Below are 15,303 nucleotides of genomic sequence, written 5' to 3' on the forward strand. Positions count from 1 at the left end.
ATAATCTCAGGGCTAGGATGAAAGAGACATTACTGGGGCCTGCTCGAGGCAAACGACGAATAATAGGGAATCAGGAGATAAAATCACATATAATAAAGAGGGTAAGGATAGAAGAAAAGAATAGTAAAAAATGCAAAAAAAAAAAAAAAAAAACAAACAAAAAAGAGGAGATAGAATCCATGGAGAAAAATAAGGATAATAACAAAGAAGATGCAATAAGGTATTGGAGGAAAAAATAGGAGAATGAATGCAGATAAACAAATTAGCACCATACATCAAATATTACAGAAACAGATTCAGGAAGGACAATGCAATTCAGAAAGTGAGAGAAGCAGAATGATAAATGTGAAATCACCTGGCACAGGTCTAATTTTGAGTGAGGTCTTAGACTGATTCCTTGGAGAACTGTAAAATGTCAACCTCACTTCAAAGCCACGGACTTCAACCTTTAAACTCCGATCCAATCACTCATTTGATTAAGGGCAAGCTGAGAAGACATAAGGTTAGAAGATTTCTGATTCTCAATACTTCTTGTGGAAGAGATTCTAGCGGCTGTCCTCTGCAGAAAATTAGCTGGGTCAGTTGTTAAGAGTTAAAAGACCAGAAGAAGCTGGGCAGTGGAGTGTTTTAAAATTGTAAATACTAAATATTTGCTAACCCCAGGTTAGACATATTGTATCAATTTTTCCTCCCTTTGATAGTTTTGAAATGTCTTTTTTTTCTTTTTTTTCTCATTACGTCTAAGACTAAAATGCCTGTATCAGATCAAATTTTGTTACTGGGAAGATTAGTCAAATTTCATTTTATATTCTTAAAAATTATTATATATATGTATATACATATATAAATCACACAATTATGACATTAGGGTATATATGTATAAATATATACATATATATATACATTTGTTTGGGGGCCACACCAGCAATGCTCAGGGGTTTATCCGAGTTTTGTACTCAGAAATTACTCCTAGGGGTGCTCTGGGGGTCGTATGGGATGCCAGAGATCGAACCCAGGTTGGCTATGTGCAAGACAATCACCTTACACACTGCTTTAGACCAAATATTTAAGGCCTACAATAAGTGAAACTGAGGAAACTCAGTAATAAAATGAATTGGATTAGTAACAATAAATGAATAGCTTTTTTCATTTCACATAAATTACTATGATTTAATAGTTTCTGCCACAGAATACACCAATTTTCCAGAAATGTGAGTCCAGCAACGGTGTATTTCTGGACACTAATTGGGATGTATATATAGTTTATTAATAGTTATTATCAGTGTTGGAACATTGTATGTCAAAAACACAACTATGAATAGCTTTGTAACTCCTGGTGCTTTAATAAAATAAACTTTGGAAAAAGAATTACCAGTTTTAGAGTTGCAAAAATAAGGAAATTGGGTAAAATGAGGAAAAATGAAAGATTCAAAATTGACAAATAGCACAGGGGTTGATACCAAGTCAGTAGAGAGATGAGAAGCTAATACTGACAGTGGGACAAACCAAGAGCAAAAGACAAAAGCAAGAACAAAGTTCAAGTTCAGCAGACTTCAATAAGGAAGAAAGTATGTATACAGAGATTCCTAAAGGAATTTTCATCTAAATAAAATCATTTCACACACTAATTAAGCTTTGTTGCCCTCCCCCATGTCCTGCCTCCTCCACCCCTGTCCTCCTTACTGTGTAAAACAGAGGTAAAGGAGAAATCTACTTCTCTTTGGTGAATGAAAATGAACTATAAACTAACTGTGTTATTCATGGACTTATCAACATAAGTAATAGAGTTTCTAAATATGTCAGCAGTGGAGAGAAAATTGCAAAATTATCAGTGAAGGGTAAGGCAATTTAAGTTGATGGCTAATTGTGATAGAATGATGATTCTAATATATGAGAAAATGGAATATGTGAATTCATACTGTGAATGTTTGGTATCTTTGTATTAGTAAGTATAACCTTAGGGAAAAAATTCTACTTTTCTTAAAACAGTTTATTTGTGTGTTTGTTTGAGGGTCACAGTCAGGGTGCTCAGAGTTTATTCTTGGCCTACACTCAGCGATCAGTGATCATTTGTGGTGCTGGAACATACTCAAGTCAGCCATGGACAAGCACCCTACCTACTATGTAATCACTCTGCCCCTCTCCTTTTATTTTCTTATATAAGACTCGTTTCCTCCAATGGAACCTTTCCCCTTTCTTTAAAGTAATTTCAGTTTTCTTTTATTTGGAGGAAAAAAGTCATTTCTCTCCATATGCTTATTTCTTAATTTCTCAGAATAGGCGCTAGAGGTATCTTTACTAACGTGTTAGGTAAATTTTAGTTTTTCTTGTTACATTATCAACCATTTGTAAATTTAACAAAAAATAAATTTAAGCATATTTTTTTCAAATGGTATAACACTGTTGCATTTTCCTTGATTATTTTTTGTTCAATATCTACTGAAGAGTTCATTTTTCTGGACCAGAGAGATAGAGGGTAGGGCACTTAATTTGCTTGTAGCTATTATGGATTTAATCCCATATGGTCCCTTGATCCAACCAGGAGTTATCTCCAAATTCAAATGTAGGAATAAACCCTGTCTTTGAATTTGGAGATAATAATCTCCCCACTATCCCTCAAAATTAATTGTTCCCTCTTAATTTTTTTATGTTTTTTTTGTTCTTAATGCTCCCCACTTTGGTATTAAACTATTTATTTATTTATTTATTGAATCACTGTGGGAAAAGTTACAAAGCTTTCAGGTTTAAGTCTCGGTCATGCAATTATCAAACACATTTTCCTTCACCAGTACTTATTTTTCACCACCAAGAACCCCAATATGCCCTCCCTCCCAACTCTCCTAATGCATGTGAGGCAGATAAATTCTAGTTACCACTCTATCTACTTTGATTTGATTCATTTTTTCGACAAAAGATTCACCACTATTATTTAGAGTTTACACCCCAAAATCAGACCTGCTGAAAGGCATTATGAAATTATTTGTTTTCTACAGCTGGTCACAAGAAGCAAAAGATGTCTCGCGGCCACAATAGTGGCCGCACAATTTTGGATTTCTGATATTTCTGATATTTTGGATTTCTGATATTTTACTTATTAAGCCTGGAAGTATTTCTGCCGAGAGTCAGATAATTATAAGATTTGTCTCTGTGGCTCTAGAACCATGGCTGTGCTCATGGGGGCAACTCATGACCTCCGTAGGTCATGAAGGATGAGCTGGGAACTCCCCCCTTCCCATGAGGTTTCAGTCACCCCGCCATGACCGGCTCATACCTGGTTTTCCAAAAAGCTCTGAGGCAGCCGCCACCTTGCTTTCCAGAAGGAAAAAGGCAGATAAACACTTATTTTGATCTTCATATCACATTCTTATTTACTAGTAGCTTTTGCTACATGTATCCTTTAAATTCATTTAAATGATTTCCCTCTAATCTCTAATCTCTGCATCACATTGAACATTCATCTTCATATATATATTTATCAATTTCCTTTGAATGTTTACTTCCACAGAACCTTAACAAGTCTTCCTATCCTTCGTCTTCTGACTTCCATTCTTATACAAATTAGTTCTTATTGTGCATGTTTTTAACTGAATTATGAATCTTTTTCATATCTCCAATAGTGTTTCCTTATGTTTATAAATCCTATCATTACTTCTTATTAGAGTACTCTTAGATTTTTTTCATTTGTCTTCATTGTAACTAGCAAGCTCAGTTTTAACTCAGAGGAAGGAAATCAACAAATACTTTTGAATACTTAAATTTGACTTCACAAACAAGATTTCACTCCATCCCACAAATGAAGAAGTACCTGCATGTTTTCAATATTATTTATGCATATTTTCACTTCAATATTTGAACTTCTATTTTAAAATGCCTTTAAGTTAAAATTAGCTTATGTGTATGTAAATGTTGATATGTTTTAGAGATCATATATCACCCCATCATGGTCACCACCAAAATGTCAATACCCTCTAAAATTGTCTATAAGACCTTTCTTTCTCACTCTTCCTTATACTCTCATTAAAAGGATTTTTTTAAAATATTATTTAAGTCACATGTTATATAAAGTCTCAGGATTCATAGGTAATGACTGAGACACCTTTTCATATTTTGAGTAAGTGAAAACAGGAATTCATTATTGTGCAGAAACATACATGATATGCATTCCCCTAGTATATCACACACACATGTGTCTGATGAATTCAGAGCTGAACAAAGAGACTTAATGAATAGCCTATTTAAAAGCTATTCAAACATTAATTTCTAAGTAATATTACACAGGCATTTAAGTGTCAGCATTCACATAAGAGGAATAAAGTTTAGTATTTTAGTATTCTGCTTGAAATCAAAGCATGGCAGGTAGAATTATCAAGAGAAAAGGTTAGTCATAATGGAGTAAATTAGGTGAATCCAGGATATAAATGTACCTTGAACATTGGGCATAAAGCCTATTTTTGAACAATAGAGATTTGAAGTCTTTAAAATGTAGCCAAATGCAAAATATAAAACATGTACAAATTTATTCCAGTTTATAAAACTCAGTTTCTTCTCCCTGCTGCCTCATATTTGGTAAGTAATGACTACCTTAGAATGTCAAAAATAATGATTTCCTGAAATTAAAAAGAGAATATCTACTTAGAACAAAAATTTCAAAAAGAAATTCACAGTATAATACTAAAAATATTGGTTAGTTTCACATCAGTATATGAGCTATCACAAATACTTTGGGATATTTTTAAACATACTTGATAACATGTTTTTCCATGGTAAAGGTGTTCTGGACATAGGATATTAATTTAAAATTGTATATATTGTCAACTATTTTTGATACAGCGTATATATCCATGCATGTACACATATGCATGCATTTAGCAAGAGAAAACATAAAAATATCAATCCAAAGTTAAACAAAGAAGAAAACAAATGATGGTAGTTTCATAGTGCTAGTTTGTGCTCTTTAAATAACATCATGGTCAAGTAACTCAAATATCACAGTCATGACCCAAATTAAACCAAGTTACTCTACAAAATTTACAACACAAATTAAAATGAGGAATGAAAGGAACGTATTACACTATTGTTTTATCAGACACTTACTGTAAAATATTACTAGAGCTAGATAGTACAGGAGTTAATATACTGGATTTATAAGTGCTCAAACACATTAGACCATCTCCTTTTATGGTGCCTGAAATACCACTAGGAGTGATACCACTAGGAGTCGTTCTTAATTCTGATTTAGCAGTCAGAATTAACTGGCCATAGCTGAACACACACCGCTCTACTGCAGTTTTTTTTTTCTTCAGAACGACTTAGGTCTTTTTTGCCCATTCTTTTATCATATTCTTCATCTTTATTCCTTAACTTCTGAACATGATTTTTCATTTTAACTTCATTAACATGTGTGCTTGTGTGTGTGTGTGTGTGTGTGTGTGTGTGTGAGAGAGAGAGAGAGAGAGAGAGAGAGAGAGAGAGGAGAGAAAGAGAGAGCTAGAAGTGTTCAGGATGCCCTGATCTATCCAAACAACTATATGTGGCTGAAAAAGATGTCAGAAAACTATACCACCTTCGACTCTTTGAGGGAACCCTTAGACCAGACCAAGAAAACCATGCTAACTTACAAACCAGCAAGAATTACATAAAAGAAATCTATGAACTTTCCCTAATTTCTGAGCGTATTTAACCAATTAAAACCATAATCAAAGATGAAAAGAGAAATTTAAAAGATTTTATTTTCTATATGACACTTTTGGTGGCCTGTTTTTTCATGTGAAGTATACAGTAGTTGTTCAATAGTACTGATGTAAGGTAAGTGAGAGACCAGAAAGTAGGTAAATCACATACAAATTAACAAAGGAACAGGATATGAAAAGGGGTGATAAGCAAATGTGTTTTCAGAATCCAGAGGATAAAGAACTTTTATTTTTGAAAAATTGACTTTTTGAAAAAATCCATATTTCTCCATTGTTAACTAGGCATACACATAATAATCATTTTATAAAATCATTCTATGTAGACAATTTATAATTTAAAAAAGAAATCAAATGTTGAATCTTAGAGTAGTAGAAACCTGACTTAAACTTTCAGAAGAAATAACTTAAAAATATTTGTAATTTAGAAACAAAGAGAAAACAACCAACATAGTATATAACTTTATTTTGGTTTAAATTAAATTGCATTCCTGAACTTGCTATAGATATAAAATATTTCCTCATCATAACACATTTACATTTATTTTAAAATCGGTATTGAAACTGTTTCATGTCTTAAAGAGTATAAAATTTTTTTGTTATTATTTTCTTAAGTAATTACCCATTTTTCTTTTTCATTAAACAATACCAGATGGGTCACTAAGTTCAATTTATTTCACATCATCAGTTCTTAGCACATAACAGATATCTAATTTCTATTTATTGACCGAGTAAAAAGTAAATACATTGGGGAATAATCCACCAAATCCAACAACAAAATAAAATATAAAAATAGTATTCAAGGTTATGCTGTCTCTAGACTCTCTTCTTTTTAACAGTGTTCTAAATTCTGTGCTTGAGTTCTTTTTATATCACTAGAGCCTCCAAGCAACAGTAACACATTCAGGGTTTGAATAGTGATTTGGGATTGGCATGCATTACTTTCTCAAAACAAAATTGCACATGAACAAAGAGGAAATATGGAGAAGACCTCACAGGAATAGAAAAGGTTCTTCATTATATTTCATTCCACAGAGAGGAGAACATATATCAATTTCTGTGTTCATGAGCTTTAGTTATGTTTTACAAAATTATGTATTTTTACCGTGCCCTAAATATATGTGAGTTATTAAAATTGCTAAAGGTCTAAAACATTAAATTCCAAACAACTTTTGCCAAGTAAAAAAACTTATGGTCAAATGAATGCTATTGCTAACATACTGGATATTTAATTTGTTTGGTTTCGATTTTATTACGTTTTTGCCCAGCTAGTACATACTATTGACCCCATACTAGCAGAGGATTCAGTGATATTCTTGATTATCCTATGGTCAAAGCAATTGCATACATGTTTATTGTTGGCATTATTACACATGTATGGAGATTTTTTGTTTTCTCAAGCTTTTCATAGCATATTAATAGGAAGCAATAGTTACTTTATTGTAAAAATCTCAGTCCAGATTTGTGTAACATTAACAGAGATTAGTTTTAAATTAAAGAAAAATGATTCAGACTAGTTGACTTCTAGTAATATTGATATACTTAAACTATAATAATTTAATTAATATTTTCTTAATTATTGTTGGTATCCTTGTCAAGACAAACTTAGCCATGAGCATTTATTCATTCAAATGCCTAAAAACCCGAATTGGAAGATTACACTTGAATAGATGTGGCTCACTGCTGGCAGTTCCTATCTTTGTTGTCTATGCATCAACATCCAGTTATGGTGAAAGAGAAATTGAGAAGTTCTACATGGAGCTGGAGAAGTTCTATAAAGAAGATCACACCTTCTACAAGATCATTGTCAGAGATTTTAATGGCAAGATAAGACCAAGAAGATAAGCCGATGAACTCCACATCGGGACCCATGGCCTAGAATGGAACAAACAGGGTGACAGACTGTCTGAGTTCATCATGTCCACCAAGACCTTCCATGGTAAAACACAGTTCCAAAAGGCTGAATATAAACGTTGGACTTGGGAGTCTCCGGGTGGATGGTTCCACAATGAAATAGACCACATCATATTCAATCGGCAGTTTTGCCTAACCAATGTTGCTGTTGTTCCAAAATTCCAAACGGGATCAGACCACCGTCTCCTTCGTGCAAAATTCTACCTCACAGAACAAGGAGAAAAGAATGTAAAGTTTAAGAAGAGGACTCCCAGAATGACCACCAACTGGGAGCTCTTTGGCTCTGTTGCGGCAACATGGGAAGATGCCGTCATTGACAACATTGATGAGGAATACAATCGAATGATTCAGCACCTCCATGATTGTGCAAGGAATGCCAAGAGAGAGATAACCACAAAAACCAGCCTTTCTTTGAACGCTCTTGAACTTATTCGCCAACGTGGCTTGGCACGTGCCTCAGGCAACCACAAGCAAACGTCCGAGCTGGCAAAACAATGCAGAGAAGCCATCAAGGATGACCTCAAAAACAGGAGAGCAGCAGTGCTGGTAGATGCGGCAGAAGCTGGGAAAAGCATTCCTAATGCCCGCCTGTCCTTCACCAACTACAAGACCAAGATGACTACCCTCCGACATCATGATGGATCTATCACATCTTCCAGAAGGGCAATGGAGAAGATTATTCATGACTTCTACTCAGATCTCTTTAATAGACACGTCTACTTGCTCACATACCACATTCCACATGATGAATATGTCGTTCCCAATGTTCTCCCTTCCGAAATCCAACATGCCATCTCGTCAGTAAAGAAAAAAAGAGCATCTGGCCCAGACAAGATCAGACCTGAACACCTGAAGAACTTACCATCAGTACTCACCAATACACTGGCTCGGCTCTTCACACGCTACCTATCTGAATGCAAGGTTCCATCCCAATGGAAAACCAGCAGGACTGTACTACTATACAAGAAGGGAGACATCCACGACATTGGCAACTGTTGCCAAATCTGCCTATTGTCTGTCATCTACAAACTGTTCACTAGAGTCATCCTGAATAGGATTAGCAGAACACTAGATGAAGGACAACCATGTGAACAAGCCGGATTCTGAAAAGGATTCAGTACCATTGACCATATCCACACTATTACTAAGCTCATTGAGGTTTCTCAGGAGTTCAAGATGCCGCTCTGTCTAACGTTCATTGATTTAAAGAAGGCCTTTGATTCTGTTAAGACGGAAGCAGTCATAGAAGACCTAGCCAATCAGGGCGTACAAACTCAATACATCAGGATCCTTTGTGAGCTCTATTACGGATTCACTACCAGGATCTCATCATTCTACAAAGAAGTAATCATCCATGTCAAGAGAGGGGTTCAGCAAGGTGATACCATTTCACCAAAACTCTTCAGTGCCACCCTCGAGAACATCATGCGACGACTGGAATGGGAAAGCATGGGAGTGAAGATAGATGGTCGGCATCTACACCACCTCCGCTTTGCTGATGACATCGTTCTAATAACAGCAAGCATCAGCAAGCAGCACAAATGCTGACTGACTTTGACCGTGAATGTGGAAAGGTCGGCCTACAGCTGAATCTTACGAAGACAATGTTTATGAGAAACAGCCTCGTTCCTGATGCTCCATTCGCTCTCAACAGAACCACCATCTCCGAATGCAACAGTTATATATACCTAGGTCGAGAAATCAACATGATGAATGACCTGGCACCTGAGTTGCACAGGAGGAAGAGAGCAGCTTGGAATGTCTTCAAGAGCGTTGAAGAAATAACTAAGGACAAAGAACCTCCAGCTACGAGCACATCTCTTCGATTCCACTGTTCTTCCTGCATTAACATATGCCTCAGAGACCTGGGCCCTACGAAAGCAGGATGAGAATGCTATTCGGGTCTCTCAAGAGGAATCAAAAGAGCTATGCTTGGAATATCACAATTCACTCAAATGAGAGATAGAATCCGCAGTTCTGATCTTCGTCAACGCTCAAGAATCAGGGATGCTGCCTCATTTGCCAAGGCATCAAAAATCAGATGGGCTGGACATGTAATGAGGTTTACAGACAACCGCTGGACTAGAGCCATTACTGATTGGATTCCACGGGACATCAAAAGATCACGTGGATGCCCACCTACAAGATGGTCAGACTTCTTTGTGAAGACCCTGAATGATCGGTTTGAGGCTCTGCATGTTTCTAGAACGAACAGATGCCATTGGTCTATGCTAGCACGCAACCGGGATGAATGGAGACATTACTGGCACCCGCTCGAGTAAATCGATGAATAACGGGGATTAAGTGTGATTAAGTGATTTTGTAGACTTATTTTTTCTTTCTACATCCCCTCCTCTTTCCAGTTCTAAGATGTAAGCATTCCTTCCTTGTTAGTTTTTTTTTTCTCAAAGTAAGTCTACAATATTATTCAAGGTAAAATGACTTGAAAAAATAAATATCAGGTTAAATCTAACTAACTGTGGTATTTGTGGCCACCTAGATCTTCCGGTAAAACAATGTTGGATTTCTTGTCATAATGTTTTCCCCTTCTGATATATAGATCTTATATATCTGTCATGTTTGATATGTCTTTCAAGTATCATGTTAAGTGAAATGAGGCAGAAAGAGAGGGCTAGACATAGAAAGATTGCATTCATTTGTGGAACATAAAGTAACAAAATAGGAGACTAAAACCCAAGAATGGCCGAGATTAGTACCAGGAATTTTCTTCCATGGCTTGGAGGCCAGCCACACATGATAGGGGAAAAGGGAGCTCAGATAGAGAAGGGAGCACCAAATAAAGGGTGTTAGAAAGATCCTCCCAGGATTGGCACTCATTGTCTCTTTTGCAAACCACAACACCCAAAAGGAGAGAGAGAACAGAGGGGAATGCACTGCCACAGAGCCAGGGTTGGATGGGGAGGATGGGGGTGGGAGGGATACTGGGATCCGTGGTGGTGGAAAATGGGAACTGGTGGAGGGATGGATATTTGATCATTGTATAACTGAAACCCAAGCGGCACAAATGCTGGCCGACTTTGACTGTTAGTGTGGAAAGGTCAGACTACAGCTGAATCTTACAAAGACAATGTTTGTGAGAAACAGCCTCATTCCTGAAGCCCCATTCGCTCTCAATGGAACGACCATCTCCGAATGCAACAGCTATGTGTACCTAGGTCGTGAAGTCAACATGATGAATGACCTGGCACCAGAGCTGCGCAGGAGCAGGAGGAAGAGAGTGCCTTGGAACGCCTTCAAGAGCGTCGAAGAAATAGCTAAGAGGACGAAGAACCTCCAGCTCCGGGCACATCTCTTTGATTCCACTGTTTTTCCTGCATTAACATTCGCCTCAGAGACCTGGGCCCTAAGCAAACAGGATGAGAATGCTATTCGGGTCTCCCAAAGAGGAATTAAAAGAGCTATGCTTGGAGTATCACGTTTCACTCAAATGAGAGAAAGAATCTGGAGTTTCGACCTCAATCAACAATCAAGAATCAGGGACGCTGTCTCATTTGCCAAGGTGTCAAAAATCAGATGGGCTGGTCACGTAATGAGATTTAGAGACGACCGCTGGACTAGAGCTGTTACCGACGAGATTCCACAGGATGTCAAAAGACCACATGGCCGCCCACCTACCAGATGGTCAGACTTCTTCATCAAGATCATGAACAATCGGTTTGAGGCTCTTCGTGTTCTTAGAACGAACAGAAGCCATTGGGCTATACTAGCATGCGACAGGGACAAATGGAGACGTTACTGACGCACACTCAAGCAAATCGATGATTAACGGGAAGTCAAGTAATCAAGTGATAATTGAAACCCAAGCACAAAAATTTGTAAGTCTACAACTGTACCTCATGGTGTCTCACTAATAAAAAAAAAAAAAAGGATGATATGCTTTTCAAGACTAATAATATACCTGGAATTCTAGCCACGACTCTGTTTTTATCTGTCTGTAAAATTTCAGTATATTTATTTTATATAACATTTTAGGTAGAAATATACTGAAAATAAATTAGAACAAAAAGCGTAAGTGGAATATATATATTAGCAGTATTTTGAATATATTTTTCATAATTAAAATGTAACTTTAATAAGTAGATGTAAAATATGAATGTAGCATTTTTGTATTCTAATTTGTAGTCCCACTTTCTTTTCGCCATCACATCTGTAATTTTTCAAATTTACTTTTATTTGAATTAATTGCTAATTGCTCAATTTATTATTTTAATAGTTACTTTTCTCTGACAGTTGAATAAAAATTATAGTGCAAAATGTACTATATTTTTTCTGAAAATATAAATATCTAAATACAGACTTTGTTTTTGTTGGGGCCAGAGTGATAGTACAGTGGTCGGGGTGCTTGACTTACACATGCTGACCTGTTTCAATCCCTGGAATCCTATATAGTTACCAAAGCACCACAGGAGTTATTTCTGAGCACAGAGTCACAAATAAGCCCTGAACATCGGCAGTTTGGCAGAAAGAAAGAAAGAAAGAAAGAAGGAAGGAAGGAAGGAAGGAAGGAAGGAAGGAAGGAAGGAAGGAAGAAAGAAAGAGGGGGAAAGAAAGGAGGGAGGGAGGAAGGGAGGAAGGAAGGAAGGGGAGAAAGAAAGGAAGAAAGAAAGAAGGAAAAGGAAAAAATGAATAAATATTGTACTTGTTGAAATAATTAATGAAATGAATTAATCAATAAAATAAATTATGAATTTTCTGCTTTGTCCACATTTTCTTTTAGCATGTTGTGTTACTAACACTCCATATTTTTCCTATATTTCATTTTTTCCCATTATATTAATTTTTCTTTATTTCAAAGACTATGGTATAGGGATTTACTAATGAAGACCCTACACTATTTCATTTCATTCCACATTCCTTCAACATTGCATTCTATGCTATGAGAATATTTAAATAATAATGCCTATTTTTAAGAATTTGTATAAGATGATCCCATAGATAAAAATTTATAAAATTTAAAGTGAAGATAATTATATTTAGCATTCTAATTGAACAGAATTGAAAGTTATCTTATCTCGCATACTATTTATAAATTAATGTTTACTTATCATTAGTTCATTTTTAAATTTCTTATTCAGTGCTTAGAATATAATAGAAGTGAATGAATAATAAAGAAGAAGAAATAGAAAACATCGGGGTCTTCATTGTTTCAGAGTCTAGAAAAGACAAATATATTATTATAAAAAGCATTGTGAGGAAATAAAGTACAATTTTTACTCTAAAATCCATGTTCTGAAGCAGAATAGATGGTACAATAATCAGAGAAGACATTGGGTATTCTTTAAGGAAAATTATATTTAAGATACAAAAAGTTGGAGTAGTTAGGATCATCGATTGTAAAATACTATTTCCAGGGAGAAAATCATGTACCAAAAGTAATTAATTGGATAGCATTTTTAGTCCATCCTCTTGACTTCTATGTATTTTTTACAATTAATATTATTTTTTTGCAAACACAAAATTGAATGTTACTATTAAAATGAATTTTTATTTTGTTAAAAATGATTCTGTTAGTGTTCTTACTAATATGCATTTGTATTTGTCTGTATTTTATTATAAATCAATATTTTAATTTCAGCTATTTTTTCTGGACTGAATGGGGACAGATGCCATGCATTGGAAAGGCTCACTTGGATGGCTCGGAAAAGGTTGTCCTTGTAAGCATGGGAATAGCGTGGCCAAACGGTATCTCCATTGACTATGAGGTCTGTTGGATTTCTTTTCTTAAATATTTAAAGTTTATTAACTGCCAACTTGTATTAGTTCACTTTCTCTGTTTCTTTATTTTCTTAATAAGAAGCCCAATCAAAAACAGCTTGTTATATTACTTTTCAATCGATCCTTAGGAAAATAAATTGTACTGGTGTGATGCTCGTACAGACAAGATAGAAAGAATCGACCTTGAGACTGGAGGGAATCGTGAGTTGGTGCTGTCAGGGAGCAATGTGGATATGTTTTCAATTGCAGTCTTTGGGGCTTACATCTACTGGTCTGACAGGTAATTTATTTTTTCATAAGTACTTGAGTCTCAAAGTGTTATTTCAGTGCCAGTGGCTTTCCCCTTGTAGGATTAGTCATTCCTTTACAAGGTCATAAAAGGGATCTCACAAACCATGTGATTTCCACAGGAAAGGCTGACACTGTTGCTATTCCAGGCTCAAACATTTCAGTGTCACAGACTCAAGTTCTTTTCCCTCTTGCTAGATATCTGTTAGCTCCCCCACCCCCAATTTTATTTTGTTAAAGCATAGTGAGTTGCGAAGTTATTCATAATTGATTTTTGACATACAATGTTCTATTACTGATACTGCCCTCCATGTCAGTTTTCCTCCATCATTTTTCCCAGGTTCACTCTCCTACCTCCTTTTCCCCAACCCCAAACTACCACCTTGACACATTTTAAATTTGATTATTAAGGTTTGGGTCTCAAGATTTCAGTGTTGTTAACTCTGTGGTTTCGAACTTTAACAGCATCATCCCTTAACACCACTGATGTACCTAAATCTTCTTAATTGCAGCCTATTTTTTTCTCATCTATCACTTCTCCCCTTCATTCCTTCTTTTCCCTGTACTCTGGGACCAGGGATGATCTAGATTATTCCCGTTTAATCCACTGCACTCCCTCATCTAGTTACTCCAAATACCACATATAAATGACATTATCCTGTATTTCTCCTTATTTTTTGGCTCACTTCATTTAGCATGGTATCTTTCAATTCCATTTATTTTGCAGCAAATTGCATGATTTCATCATTCCTTACAGCTGCATACTATTTCACTTTGTTTATAGACCACATCTTCATGACTCACTGATTTGTTTGTTGAACATCAAGTTTCCAAATATTAGTTATTTATTGACTACTGCAATGAATAGTAGGGTGCATACATTCTTTTGAATGAATATTTTTTTGTCCTGTGCGTAGATACCCAAAAGTGGAATTGCTGCATTGTTTAGTAGGTCAATTTTAAGTTTACTGAGAACTCTCCATGTGGTTTTCCATCAGTACTGAACCAGAAAACATTCCCATGTGCATTGGATGAGAATTCTCTTTTCAACATATCCCTGCCAACAAAGATTGTTCTCATTATTTTTGATATGCACATCCTTACTTGTAATAGATTGCATCTCATTGCCATCTTTATTTAGATTTCCCTAATAATGAGTGATGGCAAGCATTTTTACATGTGCCTGTTGGCACTCTGTTGGTCTTCCTCAGAGAAGTCCCTGTTCATTTCTCTCCCCATTTTTGATAGGGTTTTTGAATTTTTTTCTGCTCACCTTTGTGAGTACTTTATATGTCATTGATATTAGTCCTTCATCTGATGTGTTGGCCAAAAATATTTTCTGTCCTTTAGTTTTAACCTGTATTTCTTTTGCATGCAGAAACTTTTTAATTTGGTTATAGGCCCACTTATTTAGTTGTTTTTTTTTTTCTGTCCCATTTGCCAGTGGCAATTGCATAATTAAAGATTCTTTGGAGATCCAGATCTTGGAGTATTCTGTCTAAATTTTCCTTAGTGTATTTTATAGATTCTGGTCTGATCTCAAGGTCTTCAATCCACTTTGAATTGACTTTTATGTAAAGTGTGAGATATAGGTCCAATTTCAATCTTTTACATTTAGCTACAGAGTTTTGTCAGCAACTTCTGTTGAAGAGGCTGTTTTACTCTATTTCATGCTTTC

The 15,303-nt window shown here is 35.7% G+C and overlaps 1 protein-coding gene across 1 annotated transcript in view; it reads left to right on the plus strand.

The window, feature by feature from the left end:
- The window catches only part of LRP1B (LDL receptor related protein 1B), a 1,985,988-nt gene that overhangs the window by 1,456,447 nt on the left and 514,238 nt on the right, over nt 1-15,303 (plus strand). The window contains exons 38-39 of the mRNA XM_056117551.1: nt 13,198-13,324; nt 13,466-13,617. Of these exons, the coding sequence (XP_055973526.1) occupies nt 13,198-13,324; nt 13,466-13,617 (279 nt within the window). The remainder of the gene's footprint in view (nt 1-13,197; nt 13,325-13,465; nt 13,618-15,303) is intronic.

The sequence above is a fragment of the Sorex fumeus genome, unplaced genomic scaffold (assembly GCF_029834395.1).
Source record: "Sorex fumeus unplaced genomic scaffold, SorFum_2.1 ptg000035l, whole genome shotgun sequence".
Classification (NCBI taxonomy): Eukaryota; Metazoa; Chordata; class Mammalia; order Eulipotyphla; family Soricidae; genus Sorex; species Sorex fumeus.